The sequence below is a fragment of the Phaseolus vulgaris genome, chromosome 6 (genome assembly GCF_051622355.1).
Source record: "Phaseolus vulgaris cultivar YP4 chromosome 6, ASM5162235v1, whole genome shotgun sequence".
Lineage (NCBI taxonomy): Eukaryota > Viridiplantae > Streptophyta > Magnoliopsida > Fabales > Fabaceae > Phaseolus > Phaseolus vulgaris.
This window is the reverse complement of record NC_143503.1, coordinates 21,829,618-21,849,402: the sequence shown is the minus strand read 5'-3', so window position 1 is coordinate 21,849,402 and position 19,785 is coordinate 21,829,618. Positions and strand designations below refer to the sequence as shown.

The following is a 19,785-nucleotide window of genomic DNA, read 5'->3' as shown; positions in this document are numbered from 1 at the left end:
ATAAATCATACTTCACTAACATTACTTATTTTTTTTAAGAACAACACAGATATTTTTATTTTTAAAAATATTTAAAAAATAGTAAAATGTTTTTAATTTAAATCATAATATATTTTTAACCCAATTTATTTAAAAATATTTAAAATACTTAATACATATTTTAAGATATCAATACTTAATATATTCAATTCATGTGAAGGAAATTTTTTAAATAATTTTAAAATTATTACATAAATATTTTTTTAAAAATTCAACCAAGTTATGATTCATATGATGATTTCAATTAAAAAAAATTGGATAAATTAATTTCTTAATCAAAGTCGTAATTAATTTTTAAAGTAAAATGTCGTCCATGCTTTTCCCATTTCAGTAATTTTTTATTACCCATTCGAGTTATTTCGGTGTCAAATTACATTATTACTATTATTATTATTATTATTATTTCAAATAATGGAGTATTATAAATATACATTTAGTATATATATGTTTGTCATTTTATATATTATGATATCCGAATGAATTTGTAACATTTAGTTTGTTTTATGGGGAAAGCAAATTTATTGAAGAAGGCCAGCTAATAAAGAACAATGTTATTATATAACTTAATAAAAAATATAATTAATTATGTAATAAGAAAATAGTAGTATAAATATGGCTATCATCTAGCATTCTCAGTGTGATATAACAAGCTTTCTGAAAGGTGCTTGTGCTGCTGAGTTATTCTTACTTTGCCTTCAATGGAAGTCTCAAACTTTTTTAGCTTCATAGTGAATAACCCACAAGCCCCACTCCCTTATCCATGGGAAAGAATTTTTGATATTCAGGTAAATCTATCACTGTTTCTAACATGAGAAAAAAGAAGTGTTCTTTGTTTATGATCTTAATTTTTGGTGTTTTTGATGACAGAGGAGAGTTGTTTACTATAAGCAGAATGAGAATGGAGAGATAGTTTTTGATTGCAGGTCACCAATCAATGTTGGAGGAGGTGTTTACATGGAAAACTCTCCTTTATCAAGCTACATGAATCAATACAGTCGTTTTGTTGTTCATCAATTGATAAGAGAGTATCAACATTCTTATGAATGTCCAAGAGTTTTTCTCTTCAGCATCAGTCGCAATTATGAGAGACCCTTTTATCACATTGTACAAGAACCAGCCATTCAATGCCCATCATGCTATATTACCATTAGAGGGCTTCCATAACTTTATCATCATCTATGTAATATCTATGAGAATCAAATAAAAATGTCAGCTTTAAATATGAATAAATTTCATACTTCACACTTGTGTTTAGATTTAGGGTACACTGTTCACGCAGACGGTTGTGAGGGTGCGTCTTTATAAAAAGAAAGTTATTTTTATCTTCATTAGGGATTGAGGGATTGCTAATCCCCCATGAATATTAAGGAACGATGGCGAGATGAGAGAAGAAGGTCGTCAATAAACAAAATGAAAATTGAAAACAGTTTTAAATTGGAAAGTAATATTGAAGACGACTGATAAACAAAGAATCGGATTTGAGTCCCACAATTAAAAGGTAGATTAGGAAAAATTAAAGAGAGAAAAAGTAATAAAAATTAGCCAACATATCGAAATTAAAAGAACCAACTTTTTAATAAAGGCTTTGATGATAGACATGACTATAATTACAAAAATTAAAATCACCAAACAAGTATTCGGACGGAAAACTTATCATAATTTATTATGAAGTGGATTTTAAGCTTAGTTCAATCTTATAGGCTTGTAAAGTGATATTTGTACTCATTTATATACTATGAACTCTGATAGAAAACCTATCATAATTTATTAAGAAGTGGGTTTTAAGCAACTCTAATAGAAAACCTATCATAATTTATTAAGAAGTGACTTTAAGTCTAATTTAACCTTACAAAATCGGCTTGTAAGTGAGGTTTGTGCCTATTTGTATACTATGAACTTCGATAGAAAATCTATCATAATTTATTAGGAAGTAGATTTTAAGCCTAATTCATCCTTACAAAATTGGTTTTTAAGGTGAGGTTTGCACTCATTTACTTATTATGAATTGGTTTTATCTCTATTCGATATGCGATTTCCAACCTAATTTATGATAAATATTTATTATCATTGAAAATTCTATACTTTAGTAATGACGTTTAAGACTAAAAATACTTCTTTTTGATATCTTGTATTAAATGAATTTAAAAGTTTTTGTGACGTTTCGTTCTGGAGTCTAAACAAATGTTTGTAACAAAATTTTATGATAATAAATAAATAATATATGTAATAAGGTTATAATGTGAAGTTGTTAATACTTAGAGATGTGTACAAAGTAGTCAAGTGTAGGTAAGAATACCATTTTGGCACGATATCCAAATATGTGATTTTGTTGGGTTCTTTTGAGAGTAAAGATCAAATAGATTTCAAGTATAAGTTATAAAAAATCTCATATAAATGATTATGTTATCACTTTCAAGTAAATCCTTTTAAGGTAATAAATTTGTGTGTTTTTTATTCTTGTATATTGCTTCTCTTACCTATTTTTATTATACTCAATGTGGGACTCCAACTCACATTTGACTTTAATAAATCTAAGTCAAATAAACTTTCAATTTAGTGACAATTCAAAACACAACATATCGAAATATATTTAGCTAACTATAATTTAAGTCTCATAAAAAATAAATTATATTATGCAATGTGATGAGCATATAAAAAAATATGCAGATAAAAAGGAAAACCTGATCACCAAAATCAAAATGTTTAATAAAATTGGTAAGTTTTATGATATTTTATATATTTTTGTAATAATTATTATGAATTATATTAATAAATATAACCACATCTCAAATTATATTGTAGGTACAACTTTTACCTTAATTTCTCAATGTAATAACCTAATAAAAAAACCCTAATTTTTACTATGTTGTTCCAATCTTGCCTTCAACTTTGCCTTCACACCCACCCCAATGAAGTGAGAATCCTATGATCCTCCACCATCCACTCTTAAGCAAGGAGGAGAAGTCCTTCATGACCACGAGCACAACACTATAGAGGTAGAGTGACTTGTGTAATAAAGATAGAGGAAAAGCCACACGGAGGAAGTAAATGATGAGTAATGGAGTCAAAGAAGCCATGGGTAACATCGAGAAGCTAATGTCATCCAATATCTCGTGTCCCTTCATCTTAAATTTTAGGTTAATGTTTTCCACATAACACTATGAATTGTCGAATTGAAGTATATGTGCATTTGGGGGTAAAGGTTGATGTGGTAGTAGTCATTCAACTTTCTAATAACCATGTTAGTAACACAAACAATGGTAGCACAAATTAGAATTGTATTGAATATATAAGGATTGTTTACAATGTTGAATACGATGAAGCAATAAAACTTCAAAAAAGGTAAATTTGTTTGATCGTATACTATTCTTTACTTAGTTATGGTGTATAATGAATTTTGTATCTAGGTTCATTATGTTTCAATGAATCTTTTAGATGATGAGAAACAATATAAGGTGAATTTGTAAGAGAAATCTTATGTGATTTGCAAGCTCCCGAAGATGACTTCTTTTTTCTAAAAAGACTAGATGGTTTGTTAGTATGCATAAGGATTGTACAGTGATTGAAATTATGTTGTTTGAATAAAATTAAGAAGTTGTACACTAGAACAAAATGGCACATGCTCTTAAATCATTGTGTTTGTGTTTGTTTAGATTTTGTATTATTAAAAATCATCCAAGAGTATTGTTTAATGCAATTTTATAGGTTTTCTTATATTTCAACGAGTTAATTTTTATTTTGATTTTAGTGAGTATTTATTTTTTCATCTTTAAACTTTGAAATAAAGATTCAGGTAAATATGTACTTCTAAATAAACCACCTCTTATATTTTTCAATGGAGTTTGTGTACATGTTCATTCATGGTATACTTTTGGAGGTTGTTTCAATGAATCTTTTATGTTATAAGTAATAATGTTAGATGAATTTGTAGGAAGAGTCCTCTGAATTTTGCATATTGAGAAAGATGACTTAATTTTTCTTATCTTTTTTTCCTAACATATTAGGATTCTTTCTTAATGTGTATAAGGATTGTAAAATTATTGAATTGTGCTCTTTGAGTAAAATTAAAAAAGCAATGCACTTAAAATAAAAAAGTATGTACTCTTTAATCACTATGTTTGTGTCTTGTTGAATGTTGTATTATCCAAAATCACATATGATAATTTGCTAATGCAATTTTATAGGTTTTTTTTTCATTTTAAGGTGTTATTTTTTATTTTGATTTCAGTGATTTATTTTTCTTCTTTGTTCTCCTCTTTAAAGTTTAATAACAACATGATGTTACATTGTTATAAGTTTTGTAGATTTAAGTATTTCTCCTTTTCTAAAGAAGTGAACTCTTCATTTAATTATAGTATACAATGAAATATGTGCACATATTTACTTATGCTATGCTTTTGGAGTACATTTTAGTTGATCTTTTAGCTAACAAATACTAATATATGATGAATTTATAAATCTTCTTTCATTTTCTCACTAAAGAATTTACCTTCATTTTTTCTTATATTTTTATTTCATTTTCCCTAACATATTAGTATTATTTATTGGTGTGTTGAAATTGTGTTATTTGAGTAAGATTCATAAGTAGTGCACACAAAAAAATGCATATACTCTCAAATCAATATGTGTTTGTTTGATTGTTATATTATTCAAAGTTATTATGTGTTTGTATGAATGTAGTATTACCTAAAATCATGTAGGAGTATTAATTAGTACAATTTAATAGTTTTTATTATTATTTTAAAGAGTTATTTTTTATTTTGATTTTAGTGAGATTTTTTATTTGTTTTCCTCCTCAAAATTTAAAATAATATGTTACATTGTTATGAGTTTTGTAGATTTAGGCATCTCTACTTATAAAGGAGTCCTTTCGTTAACCATAGTTTACAATGAAGTTTGTGTACAAGTGCATTATTACACTATTGGAGGATATATCTTCCACCGTTTGCAAGGTTGATGAAGATAACTTCATATTTTTATCTTTTATCTTTTTCCTAACATAATTGAATGTTATGATTTGTTAGTGTATGGATAATGATTACAATATGATTGAAATTGTGTTATCTAAGTAAATTATGTAATATACTATAACAAAAAAGGAATGTGTTCTCAAATCACTATGTTTGTGTTTGGTTGAATGTTGCATTTTCCAAAATCACATTAGAGTATTAGTTAATGTATATTTTACAATGTGATTGAGATTGTGTTATCCAAGTATATATTATGTTATATACTACAACAAAAAAGAAATATGCTCTCAAATCACTATGTTTGTGTTTGGTTAAATGTTGCATTTTCCAAAATCACATTATATTTTAGTTTATCTTTTAGCTGACAAGTACTAATGTATGATGAATTTATAAAAGTCTCATGTCATTTTCTCACTAAGAAATATGCCTTCATTTTTTCTTATATTTTTCTTTTCTTTTCCCTAACATATTACTTTGTATAAGAATTGCTTAGTGATTGAAATTGTGTTATTTGAGTATGACTAATAAGTAGTGCAAAAAAACAAAAGAGGTATATACTCTCAAATCACTATATGTTTGAATGTTATATTATCTAAATTATTATGTTTTTTGTTTGAATGTTATATTGTTCAAAATTATTATGTTTCTGTTTGAATGCAGTATTATCCAAAATCATGTAGGATGGTTAGTGCAATTTAATAGATTTTTATTATTTCAAATAGTTTTTTTTTGTTTTGATTTTAGTGAGAATTTTTTTTTATCTATTTTCCACTTCAAACATTGAAATAATATGTTACATTGGTATGAGTTTTTTAGATTCAGGTATCCCTACTTATAAAGGAGTCATTTTGTTAATTATATTTTACAATGAAATTTGTATACAAGTTCATTAATGATTACACAATGAGGATATACCTTTCATCATTTGCAGACCGAGGAAGATAACTTCATCTTTCTTATCTTTTATCTTTTCCCTAGCATAATTGAGTGTTATGCTCGATTAGTGTGTATGGATAAGATTACAATGCGATTGAAATGATGTTATTAAGTAAATTATGTAATATAACAAAAGGAATATGCTCGCAAATTACTATGTTTGTGTTTGGTTAAATATTGCATTTTTCGAAATCACATTGGAGTATTGATGAATGCAATTTTAGGTATATATGTGTGTATGTATGTATGTATATATAAAGAGAAATTACACTCACCTCTCTTGATATATTCTTATATGACACTTATATATTCTCTTTCTGGTAAATAAACATCTTTCGATTAAACTCATTATAAGGTCAAAATAACCTATCTCTTGGTGTATAAGTTGAGAAGGGCACTCTAATGAAGGTTGAAAATAAAATTACATAAAGATCCACACGTGAAGGATGCTCTAACGCTAAAGTTGGTAAGTGAACAAGAGAACAACTACAAAATAAGCACACATATTAAAAGAATGAGTTCAAGTTGAAGTTTGTCTTCTTATTGTGGGCGTGCCATTATATATGTTTGTTTGGACTTATCTTTTAGTATATATTTCTATCATATTAGATCATATAAAGTTGTTGTAATCAAGTAATATGCTGAAGATAAGAGTTTATCCCTCAGGCTCTGTTACTTGGTGGTTATGTAACTAGTGTGTTTATGCGTGCATATATATATATATATAATATACACACAAACACACACACACATATATATATATATATAATATAATATAATATAATAAGTCATGTCCTAAGACTTTATCTCTTTATAACAACATAATTATTATTTGAATATGTAAGATAGTAATTAATTATAAAATAATAATTGATATATAAGATAATTGGTGAGTATCTCAACGTATATAGGTACACAAGTTCCTAAACTTGAAATTTGCATATAGTATGAATTACATAGATAAATAATTTGTTATTATTGATATTTCAAGAAGTTAGACAAAGTTAAAAATGGTCAATGCATGAAGTTGACTTGAAGATGCTTAACAATTAACAAATAAAGGTCAAATAGAATAACCAAGTTAATAATAAGTTGTTAGACATAAATTTATCTTGATAAAGTGGTACATTAATTTTACATTGTTTTAAACAAAGAAAATACAAATCCAAGACAAAATAAAATTTGTGATAATTATTTTTTATATTCAAATTTTAATTAAGCATGTCAACGTGACTATGAATGATTTTAATATATTCTCTTAATCACGTTTATCATGTACAAAAGTACAAGAATTATATAAGAGGTTTTTCCATGAAGGTGTATACAAATTGTGTAAAAGTTTGATTTGGTTTGGTTCAAATTGCATAATTAATTTAAATTAAACCAAACTACATCGCACATGTTTTATTTTGTCATTCTTTAGTACAAACCGAATCAAATCGCACCATGAATATCTTATTCAGAGGTTCATTCAGAGAAGTTTGACTTTATTTACATGAGTGTATGAGGTACAAAAGTGATATTGCATTAGAGGTCCATCCATTAAAGTGTGATTGCGTCTACATGAGTGTGAGATGTACACTAAAAGAGAAAAATTGTATCAAAAGATTTTCTTGGATACTCGATCTCAGAAGGTCAAGAGTGGTATAGATCTCAATCTGGGTATACATCGATAAAGAAATACATTTTTCTTTTAAGACACTTCGTGATCCTTCGTTTACTCGAGCTTGGGGAGCCAGTATATGATATGTATTTGACCACTTGTCCACTCGCCTTGATTGTTGTAGTGATTGTATTATTACTTTGTGATTGCAAGAGGTGGTTAAACAAATGAATAAGGAATTTATTTTTGCATCCTCTTAGGGGGTGTGTAAAATATGAAGTTGTCCCTAAACTTGGGATACATCATCTTCATCTTCCCTCCTCTCTATCGTTATTCGTTGCTCACTCATGCATCAATAGCTTGGACCTTTTCTCACAATTTTTTTCATTGTCACTATTGTTGCAATGACAACCACCACATACCGTGACACCATTTTTTTTCATGAAAGGTGTGTGATGCACTTTTATCATTTAATTTATATGGGTTCTATAATACTCTATATTACGTTATCCAAGAATTTCATGGATTGTGTAATCAGAGAGTGACTTATGGATTATATAATCTAGAAGTGTTTTTGTGGGAATAATAGCTAATGGGTTGTGCAATTTGGAAGTAACTTATGGATGAACGTTGTCCTCTTCTCAATTGTTGGATCCACTCTAATCCAACAAGTTCAAATGGTTGAGCATGAAACGACATGACCAACTGAACCGTTAGATCTCTTATATCAGGAAATAGGTTAAACTCAAACGAAATACTAAGAAACGCACGTCTAATCACCATTAACACTACAAACCATTAATGATCAAAATTGTCACTTTCTACCTCGAGACACCAAACAGTGACATCTAGAATATTTCTAAAAGTTTCTCATCAAGCCTAGGGTGCAAGTGTACCGTTCGGGGCCGAGTGAACCACGTCACTCGGTATCGAATGTCGTCTTATCAAATATAATTCATGCACCAAAGTATATTTTAGCTTTAGCTTAATTTGCATATGTTTTCATGAATAGAAATAAATGAAGAGATTCAACTCTACCTACATAATGTTCTTCAGTGAAGAGTCGTGCTCCACAAATTACAAATTGCTAGAGTTAATTTATCAAACCATTAAGATACCAAACCGAAATGAAATTCACCACAACTGAAATCTCTAAAACCCAAAAATCAACAAAAGGAAACCATACCAATTCAATCCAATCAAATCAGAGAACATTGGATAAATCGAATTCAGAAAGAATGTGAACAAACCTGAACAAATCCTTCCGCGAAGGCGCCGATGGTGGCGATTTCGGATAATCGCGAAATGATTTCATACAACTTGGTGACAACTTCGTGAGGAGGGTTCATGAGGAGCGTTTGAGCGTTTAGGGTTTGACTGTGAGGAGCGTTTGAACATTTAGGGCTTCAAGTTTAGACAGAGAGAGAGGTTTGAGCGTTTAGGGCTTCGTGTTTAGGCAGAGAGAGAGGTTTGACTGTTTAGTCAAACCAAATTTTCAAAAATAATTGGGAATAAACTAATTTCGGTTATCAAAAATATTTTAAAAAATAATTGGGAATAATGAGGGAAGAAAAACTTGTTTTTATTCTAAAGTATAATTGTGACAGTTGAAAATGACATATTTTGAAAGATAATTGTGGTGGTTAGTCAAATGACATATTATATTGAAATTTGTGGCGATTATTAATAACCGCCATATTAAACCGTCACTTTTTACACGATTTTTTGTAGTGCTTTCTCTAACAAGTGAACAACACATAAAATATCAAAATTAATTTGATACGTAAATGAATTTTAATTACAATTGTTCTTATAACTTCTAGAGCAATTTGTTCTCCAATCCCAATATTTACTTTTGAAATATTAGATTTGTTGAACTCTTTAAAAAGTTCTTGATCATGAGTAATGTGACTTGTACAATCACTATCCATAAGTGAATCATGTGTAGATTTGTTGGTTGTAAAATATGATGCAACAAGAAGTTATTACTCTTGTGATTCGTCCTATACACTCTTGACAAATTCTTAGGGATGTTGGAATTTACATATCTTTTCTACATGTCCCAATTAACAACATTTGTGAAATTTTATATCTAGCATTCACCAATACCTATTGTGTTAGTGAGTTTTTTTTTCTGCATTAACAACAAGACAAAAAAATGTGTGTTATTATTTTGGTTGTATTTGCTCCTTTTGTAGTTATTTTTTAAAAGCACCTTTGATAATATGAACTAAAGTACCTTCAAAACACAATCTTTTTTCATTAATCTCCATTGCTCTTGTACTTGTAAAACATGTATGACTTCTATCAAAGTAATTGTAGACATATCCTTTGTATTTTCCAATAAAGTAATAGATAGTTCATATTTATAACACTATTACCAAAATTTTCTCAACTAGTCTACAATCACGAAAATCCTTACCCAACAATTTTTCTTGTTAGCAATGCCAAACAACGTGTTTGAGTATTTAATAGTTGTCGTTTTGCTGTCAAATTAAGATTATTCTAGCATAGACCTATTTCACGCTAGAAAGATGATAGTATAGATATAGTCAAATGACCCCAAGTCGTCTTCTAATGGTGAAATTAGTAAATCAATGTTTAGAATATATCTACAAGAAAGAAAAGTTAGCAATAACAATAAAGATAAAAAGGGGTTAAAATTGTTGTGCAGAAAAAAAAAATCAATTAAAAAGCGATTGATCCCAAGTTCTTCCACCATTGAATTCTTCACAGGTTCTCTAAAGATTATTCCTTTCTCAATCGTCCAACAGAGTTAAACCAGATTGAACATGCGCCAATCTAATTCAAATGAAACTCACTAGTAAAGTATGCGTTTATTGGTTTAATCAGTGTACCTACTTTGTTCCATACCTATACTTCATGGGAATGCTTTTCTCCTCTCCCTTGAATCATGTGCCCAAGAAATTAATTAGAACAATGCAAACTAACTAAAAAACCAAAATTTAAGATAGGGAAGACTCTTAATCATGCATTCAAGTATAACCTCTCACAAAAACCATTTTTCCAGGAGATTAAACTATTCAAACAACTGCTATAGAGAATTAAAAATTGAAACTTTTATTGAAAAAAACCTCAAAACTCAATTTACAAAATAATCAACAAAAAAGGTTTAGCCTTCCATGCGAAAGTGAGAATGAAAAACAAAAGAATTACAAAGAAGAAAAGAAACTAAAAAAACCCTATCAAACTCCTCTAAAATGCGATCCCAAAAGCTCCATAGTCTCTTTTATAATATTCTTTTCCAAATAACCTCAAGTTTTATTATTGCTTCTCTTTCATAAATATTGTTTCCCAATTTTCTTCATATTTGTGCATTGATTATAATTGATTCCAACATTGATGTGAGAGATATTGCAGAAGATTTTCTTAAATAATGTCTTCAAATTATATTTTCTCTATTTTTGAAGGATATTGCACAAGAATAATTGTAAGATTTTTAGAGAATATTCCGACAAAAATTTGCATTCAATTCTTAAAATATTTACAGATTTAGTTCTCTAATTCTTTATTTCAGATTTTGTCTCCTATCTTGATCCAAAAGAAGAAACTTAGGTTAAAAATACAAAATTAACATAAATAAAAATAAAGGTCCAAATAAACTTAAAATTAGAAGAATATTAATTAAAACAATAAATTTATTATTACATTCCAATAATTTATGATTAAAGTTAATTATTGTGAATAAAATTATGTTTATCAGTATTTCTTAATTCTTGGAGACTCTTTGATCTTTACAATTCAAATTCACTTATCAAATTTAACACTTTCAAATATTCTTATTTTCTTTATACTTTTCTTTCAAATAATCTCAAATTTCTTTGAATGAGTTTAGGGTCATGATTATAGGAGGATAACTTGTAAAACACCAATAAATAAACGTTACCTCGCCTTTACCTTCTTTGTTATTTTTTCTTTTGCATTTTATTTAGGGCATGGTGGAATTTTTAAGCAATGAATAAAAAATGTAATCTCCTTCTACAACCTTCCATATAACTAATCCATTTAGATACGTCTTGCAACTCATAGATAATAACTTTGTCATCGAAGAGTAAAATAATGACTTGTAAGAAATTTATTTCTTTTGTCATTTTATAAGTCCTGTAAAAATAATCAATTCTTAAATTTTGAAATTTGAAATATATTTTAAAAGTATAAGAAATATATTATATAGAGAACCTATGATTTAGTTTATTTATGTACAATATATATATAATAAAAATGTAGCATAATCTTAAATATTAACAATATCTCAATTTTAATTTTCTATATCTAAATAATAGTTAAATATATTTTTATTTTAAAAAAATATTTGAAAAAGTAAAATAGTTTTTAAATTTAATTTATATAAAAGATATTAAGCAAACAATCTTAACAATATTTTATTTTTTATCTGGTATAAAGTTTCATGGATAACTTTTTCTTAAACATACACAGTTGGATGAATATCAACACACTCTTAGAAAAAAGAAAATAAAAAAAAAATTATATATGTTAATTTGTAATAGTTATTTTTTTCAAAATCAAATTTTTAATTTATGCATAAATTTATTTTTAGTTCCTAAAATGTTTATTATTGTCTTTTCTTCTTGTATGTTACATTAGTTTTTAGAGTTCTTTACCATTTTTATTTCAACAGAATTTTTTTCCTAGACCTACCCTTTAGTTAAATTTTACTTAATTGTTGTTATTAAAAAAACAATTTTTATTTCCTATAATCTAAAATTTATTTTTTGATTGAGAATCTTAAATTTATATTATATGATCTTAAACTCATAATCTAATTTATAATGATATGCATAAAATTTCTAATTTATTTTCTTTTTATTTTATTTTCAAGATTATAACTACATATTTTAAGATAAATAGTCTTATTTTTTTTTGTTACAAAATATGCATGACATTGAAGTTCAACATTAATATATATATATATATATATATATATATAAAGGAAGCAAAATATGTTATTTAATATTCATAGTAATTAAATTAAATTTTATTTTATTTTTTATTATTATTTTCTATGGAAAATAATTAAACTAAACAGGGTTTGATATAAGTAGCAGCCACGCCATATAGTTGAATGCTATTGTCTCCCTCTTCAAGCAATCCAACCCTAACACACTTCAGCCACGCTTCTCACAGGTTTTGTTATCATGAACCAAACTCATCAGTTCGTTTTTCTTTTTTGCCCCTTTTGTTTGTTGAGGGAAAATCTGTTTCTTAGTATTGCAATCGATCAGAAAACCCAAGCCTTTAGAATTTAGCATTTTGCAATGAAAAAGCAATTAGGGAAAATCACAAAGCGGGAATTAAGCGATTTTTTTATAAATATTTTACTCTTTTTGCTTTTGATAATTGCTAATGTTCAGGTTTTGTAGTAGTGTGTGGTGTATGGCCTACACTGATTTCGTGAATTTGTTGTTGGCCGTTGCGGTTTGGTGTACTGCTTACCTTACTGTTGCAGTTCTCGCTTCCGTACGAGCAGTCAATTACCTTTGTACTTTCTGAAACCTCCTTGCAGTTTCATAAGATTACCATGGGTTATGCACAGCTTGTCATAGGTCCTGCTGGTAGTGGCAAGGTAATTTTATTGTTTTCACAGAATTTGTTGAGTTAAACCACATACCAAGGTTTTAAATTTGCTATTTAACAAAAATTAAATTACTGTGAAAATTTGCTAGCAAATATGATCTTATTGTGTTTGTCAATTTTGCCTGAGTTAAGCCCCTATCAAAGTTTTAAATTGCTGTTACATTGCACAATGTAAAAATGTAATTACTGTGGAGATTTGCAAGCAAATGTGGCTGCAAGTTAATTTTGTCCATTTTGCTGAACTTGCTGAGTTAGACAATATATAAAGGTTTTAAATGGAAGTTACACTGCAATTACTGTTGAAAATTGTTAGCAAGTGTGGCTGCAATTGAGGTTTATAGAGGTGTTGCTTCCATTGCAGTTTTAGATCTCAGTTTGGAAACTTGTTGTGTATGCTTGTAAGCTTATAATTTGTTTGAGACGTGCTTGTGCTTATCTGTGTTTTTTTGTGCAATCAGTCTACCTATTGCTCTAGTTTGTATGAATACTGTGTGGCTTCGCGGCGAACAATTCACGTTGTGAACCTTGATCCTGCTGCTGAAAATTTTGACTATCCTGTTGCAATGGGTAAATAAAACGTGTTATTATGTAGTTCTTTCTTTCAAGGGTTTGGATTTTTGTTATCCTTGGAGGTTGACTTTTGGGCTGTGATGCTGGCAGATATCAGGGAGCTCATTTCTCTGGATGATGTTATGGAGGAACTTGGATTGGGTCCTAATGGTGGTCTTGTTTACTGCATGGAGTATCCTTTTTCCTCGATTATGTTTAACAGTCCAGTTGATCTGTTTCTCCCTTTTCCCTTTGTTTACCCATGTTAGTTTTTTACTGTTTTAAAAATTTGATTTAAGATTTGGTTGCCTTAATAATTATATTTAGGAACCTTGAAGATAACCTGGATGATTGGCTCACTGAGGAATTGGACAATTATTTAGATGATGATTACTTGATTTTTGACTGCCCTGGTATTCACTCTTTACAAAGATTTTTGGTTGACTTGACAAATTGAGATAAAAAAGCTTTACCTTGTAATGTTTTACAGGTCAGATAGAACTTTATTCACACGTGCCAGTGCTTAAGAATTTTGTGGAACATCTGAAACGGAAAAATTTTAGTGTTTGTGCTGTTTACTTACTTGATTCTCAGGTTTGTGGTAGTTTGCTGAAACCAAATTTTCTTTTAAGCTTTTGGCTCTCTTGTATTCCTTCAGGCTTCCAGCTGTTGTATATTTTTTGGATTATCATCTTTGTTGACTAATGATTTTAAAATGTTTCCAGTTCATGACAGATGTGACCAAATTTATAAGTGGATGCATGGCATGCCTTTCTGCAATGGTTCAACTTGAACTACCTCATGTTAATATCCTCTCAAAGATGGACCTAGTGACTAACAAGAAAGATCTTGAAGAGTAATCACTATCACTAATTTTTCTTTCCCAAACATGTTTTCATAATTTCATTCATTGAAGTTATAATATACTTTTGCTCTTAGTTTTTTGGATCCAGAGCCCACCTTTTTACTGTCTGAATTGAATCAACGGATGGGTCCTCAATATGCAAAGTTGAATAAAGCTTTGATTGAATTGGTGGGTCATCTATGATTTTTTTAAAGTTATGCTATTTTCCCCCTTTCCCAATAGTATTATAAGTTAATAAAAAACTATGTACATATTGGTTTTCAATGTTAAACCATTGATTAATGTATGTGTGATGTGCCATGTGATGTTATATTACACAATTTGATAGCAGTTTATGGGTGCTGGGTTTGTGTAGAATGTTGGACTACTATCAAGGAACATAGATAGCTATTTCATTAGAGTTGTTATATCCTGAAGTACAGTGGATTTGTGTAGACAACAATTTCTAAGTTTAAATAATCATTTCAGTTGATCCTTAGTCTTTTATAAGAGTAATACTTGGGGATGTTAAGATTATTGGTTGATGTTTCTTTTTTAAATATCATATTTTGTCTCAGTACAGTCATACTCATGTGGTTCAGACCGGCCACCTGTTTTATTATTTAAATGCATTTTGTTTCCAAACTTTGGGGTCAGTCTACTAAACTAACTCCATTTTGCTATGTTTCTAGTCACAGTTATTCATCACCTCTTCAATGTGTATGTATATATATGAATTTTGCATTTCCTTTGGGATCAGTCTTAAAAAATAATTAAGGGATTTGGTTCTGCTTAACCCATTCCCATGTATCTTCTTGGGACAATCAATCCCTATTGAACTCTATGTCAGCATTTTTTTCTATTCTATCAGTTTTTTTATTTATTTCCCCTTTCTGAACAGGTGAGTAACTATAACATGGTGAGTTTTATACCACTAGACTTGAGGAAGGAAAAAAGGTATTTTTTTTTTTTCCTTGCATATCTTAACTACGTGTTCATTTCTTGAACAATCTTATACTTATATAGTTAGCATATAGTGGATATAATTTTGTATGTGGCTGTGCATCATAGACTGGTATTGGACATCTACCATGGGTGATACTGAAATATTAAATCTGAATGGAATGAACTGAAACAGGTGTAAATTATTTTTACCGAAGAAAGAAAAAGAGAGAATGACAACTATTGTAGTTGATGATAGTACCATGGACCAACTGTAGGTTCATGGGCCAAGACGGCTGTATTTTACACCTGTTTCCCTAGGCTAAAGGCTTAAGCTTGACTGTAATTCAGATGAGGCACTAGTGGAAGGAATTTTATGTTAGTTATTCGGAGAGAAAGTGTAGATATAGATATGTTATAAAGAGAAGATATAGATTCATTGTATCAGTTTCTTATGTTTTTTGTTGTACCCTTATTTTCTCAATCAATACAAATCACAGTTTTATTTGATAGGAACTGATTCCTATCTCAAATTATGACTCTTGTAGCTTGTGCTTCCAGATCTGTTGGATGACTGTGAGTTGGCAAATGGTTACAGGCTTGAGATGGTTATGAATTAACTTTGACTTGATTTTGTATTAGAGCTTGCCTCTGCAGTATAATGGTTGAAACAAATAGAACATACAGTTTGAATAGTGTGAGGAGTGGGAAGAATAAGTCAATGGTTGAAACAAATAGAACATTCAGTTTGAATAGTGTGAGGAGTGGGAAGAATAAGTCTCATCGTTTAAGAAAATAGACTTGCTTCAATTGTCTTCATGAGATATATGAAGTATGCTGTACTCTGGAATCAACATGCTAACTTGGTGTTGAGATCCTTGAATTCAAACTTATTTTCCTATGTTCAACTGTTTTTTTTGAAGAAAAATACATTTTTTTTACAAAATTTATATTTTTTTATTATGTGAAGTCTGATTTGTTTTCATACAATTCATTATCTTTAAATCTCTTTTCAGTAAACACTTGTCATCAAAAAATTGTTTTTTTATTATAATTGATTATAACAATAAATTTAATTTGGAACATTATAATTTGTTGGCATTACTAATCATGTTCACCCTAAAGTTTCATTGTTTAACCTATTTTGTCGAGTTCTTTTATCTATCCTATTTTCCTTTATACTTTTTGTTGGATTTTTGTATCTGCAGTATACAATATGTACTGGCCCAAATTGACAACTGCATCCAGTATGGGGAAGATGCAGATGTGAAGGTTAAGGATTTCGATCCCGAGGAAGATGATTAGCAATATCTTTCTACACCTCTGTTTCTTTGTATTTTGTTTTACTTGGACATGATGGTGTATGAAGCTCACTCACATTGTTAATACATAGTGTCTGTTCTAAATGTGAATTGGAAAAGCTAAATATTTATACAATTTATCCTTCAATTGGAAAGGTTGTTGGTCATTCTCTTTCTATTATTGTTTGGTTTTTGGTTGTAACATGAGAAGAATTTAGACAGTTGGTTACCACTCGTTGGCAAAGTAGAGAATTAGGAATGACAATGGTTACAATTTCTGTTAAGGTATATCTGAACTGTTATTCCAAAAATTTGGGGATCCAACTACATAAATTTTGGAACTACATAAATTTAACTCTTTTGGGCAAAGTAGAGAACATTCTTGATTTTCACATAAAGAACTACATAAATCTTAATTTGAATAATAGCATTCACTCTTTTCTTTTAATTTTGGAAAAGAAACCAAATAAAACAGGTTCTATAACTTACCATATTCAAATATCTATGGGTTTCTTAGTTAATTTGTCTAAGATCTTTTATTAAAGCTACATACACATTATGTATTTTTATTATTTAATATACAATGTATTTTTATTATTTAATATACAATGTATTTTTATTATTTAATATAAATGCTTTATATTTTTTATGCATTAGTGTCATTGTACATATTTGATCATATTTTGTGTTTAAATCTTATTTTAATTTAATTAGAAATTCATTTGATCTTTATAATAACTAAAATTTCATTCTTAAATTACCTTAATATAACACTTAAATTATAATTATTCAAATGTAAAATAAAAAATTCTAATATAACACGAAAAGAAAAATCAAATATTACCTAGGGCCATTCAAACACAAACCATAATTAAATAACAATTTAAATATAATAAAGTTAAAGTATATGATATAATTATTTGTAGATATATAAAACCATTTTTTTTGTAAAACATTTCGTCTATAAAAAAATTGTAGATATGTTCAACAAATTTATTTTACTCTTTTTGATAAAATTTTCATCATTTTTCTTGTTTTGGTAAAATTTTCACCATTTGTAGATAATAATTTTTTCTTAATTTAAAATATCAATGGAAAATATTCATAAAATTAGGATAAAATAAAAAAAATTGTATATTAAAACCAAACATTCGTAAAGAAACAGTTTAATACTAATTTTGATCTAATAAAAGTTAAAAGTGAATTAAGTCTCTTATTTATTATTTTGTTCAATGTCATTTCAATTTTGTTTAAAATATTCAATTTGATTTTTTTTAATACAATAATTTGTATAATGACTCAGCGAGATGTGATACATGTGTGTCATTCTATGTTGACAAGGAAAATGTGTGGCCTTTTTAGGCATTTGTTGAGGTTGAAAAAACGTATTTTTTCCTTAACATTCAAGAAGAACGAATTTGGGGTTTTTCTTGAAGGATTGTTGATGAGATTTGGAGAGTGATCTTGTGTATTATAGTGGTGGTGATTGGGTTTGTGGTGTTGGCATTGTTGGTCAGTGTAGTGGGGTGTTTTTCTATTCACTTTGTAAGGTGAGTCTCTCTTGGTTAGTCTTCGATTGTGTTTCGGGTGTTTGGTTTAGGGGTTTTTGGTGAGATTAAAATATTATTGTTTGAGGTTTTGGTTGTTTCTATGTAGTTAATTGTTTAGTTTATTAATTTCATTGCACTTTTTGAGTTGATTATGTTTTATTAGGGTCTCACCACGTGGAAAATTTTTGTTTTCTCTGGTCCATCATTTCCTTTTCGGTGTTTGTTTTGTTGGATTACTTTGTAATTTTTTTTATTCTTGTGTGCATATCCATATTTGACAGTGTTAGGTATATTTATTGATTATGATGTACGAGAGGTTTTTTTGATGTTGTGGTCCACCATTAAGGGGATTTGTAAATATTGAAACTAGAATATGTTGGTCAAACAAGTACATTGTCATGTGATTTAGATAGATGGAGTTATTTTGAGATATTATGCTTTTTTAAGGAAATGTGATATGTTACAATGAAAGAGTTGTGGTATACTCATGGTGGTTGTTATGTGTTGGAAGATAAGTTGCACTTGTTGCTGATGATAATGGTGCAATCAATATGGTCAATATTGCAAGGTTATATAGTGAAATACATTTCTTTATGGTACACATGGTGTTTCAATCTTAGATTGTTGATAATCTTTTGAAATATAGGGCTTGGAATGATTTTGAAGGTAATTATGGGGAAGGAATGAGGTTGAGGTTGATTCTAGAAGGGGGAATGAGGCCAACTTTGAGGTTGAGAGTGGTGATATGGGTGATAAGGTGAAGAGGGGGAATGAGGTTGGAGTTCAAAGTGAGGTTGATGCTGATGTTGGGTGTGATAATCATGTCAAGGAGGCTGATGCTAAGTGTGATAATCAGGTTAAGAATAAGAATAAGGGTGAGGTGGGGAGTGTCGGTGAGGGTCAGGCAATATGAGTCTGAGGCTGAGATTGGGAGTGATTATTAAGCTGACTCTAAGTTTGACAGTATGAACGATGCTGAGGTTGAAGCTGAGAGTGATAATGTAGAGAAGGCTGAGAGTGGGAATGTTGAAGGAGGTGATAAGGTTTTGGAAGATTCTTCTTGGTTAAGGGACCCTAATGAAGAATCAAATTATGGTGTATGTGAAGATACTTTAGGACGTGATGAACTTGTGGATGTGGAAGTTGAAGGTGAATGTGGTGTTGAAAATGAATGTAATGAAGGTTTATGTGAAGGAAATGTTGAAGTTCATATGGTATCTAATGAAGATGTGTGTGGGACAATTCACGTTGATTTACATGGTAGTAAATGCTTAGTCGAAAGTTGGAGTATTGTATTAGACAAAATTCAATTTTGAAGAGTTTTAACATATGTAATAAAGTTAATAAAGTTGTCAAGAAATGGAACACAAGTATTACAATTATAAGGTCAAAGGCACAAAGGACAACATAAATGACATTAAGACATGTGCAAGAT

The 19,785-nt window shown here is 28.9% G+C and overlaps 2 protein-coding genes across 9 annotated transcripts; both read left to right on the top strand.

The window, feature by feature from the left end:
- Positions 1-701: 701 nt before the first annotated feature.
- Positions 702-1,261, top strand: LOC150027287 (uncharacterized). Its single transcript, XM_090303061.1, has 2 exons — positions 702-824; positions 907-1,261. The coding sequence occupies exons 1-2, from the start codon at positions 738-740 to the stop codon at positions 1,201-1,203; spliced, it is 384 nt and encodes a 127-aa protein (XP_090159187.1). The 5' UTR covers positions 702-737; the 3' UTR covers positions 1,204-1,261.
- Positions 1,262-12,637: 11,376 nt separating this feature from the next.
- LOC137831268 (P-loop containing nucleoside triphosphate hydrolases superfamily protein) lies at positions 12,638-16,967 on the top strand. 8 transcript variants are annotated; one of them, XM_068638867.2, is made up of 10 exons: positions 12,638-12,714; positions 12,942-13,153; positions 13,623-13,731; positions 13,825-13,906; positions 14,041-14,126; positions 14,204-14,307; positions 14,439-14,569; positions 14,653-14,746; positions 15,459-15,514; positions 16,708-16,967. In XM_068638867.2, the coding sequence occupies exons 2-10, from the start codon at positions 13,109-13,111 to the stop codon at positions 16,802-16,804; spliced, it is 804 nt and encodes a 267-aa protein (XP_068494968.1). In that variant the 5' UTR covers positions 12,638-12,714; positions 12,942-13,108; the 3' UTR covers positions 16,805-16,967. The 8 variants fall into 8 exon arrangements, with proteins under 8 accessions (XP_068494968.1, XP_068494970.1, XP_090159183.1 ...); XM_068638869.2 differs by having other exon boundaries at positions 12,640-12,714; positions 13,037-13,153; XM_090303057.1 differs by lacking the exon at positions 16,708-16,967 and adding an exon at positions 15,696-16,035 and having other exon boundaries at positions 12,640-12,714; positions 13,037-13,153.
- The last annotated feature ends 2,818 nt before the right edge of the window (positions 16,968-19,785 follow it).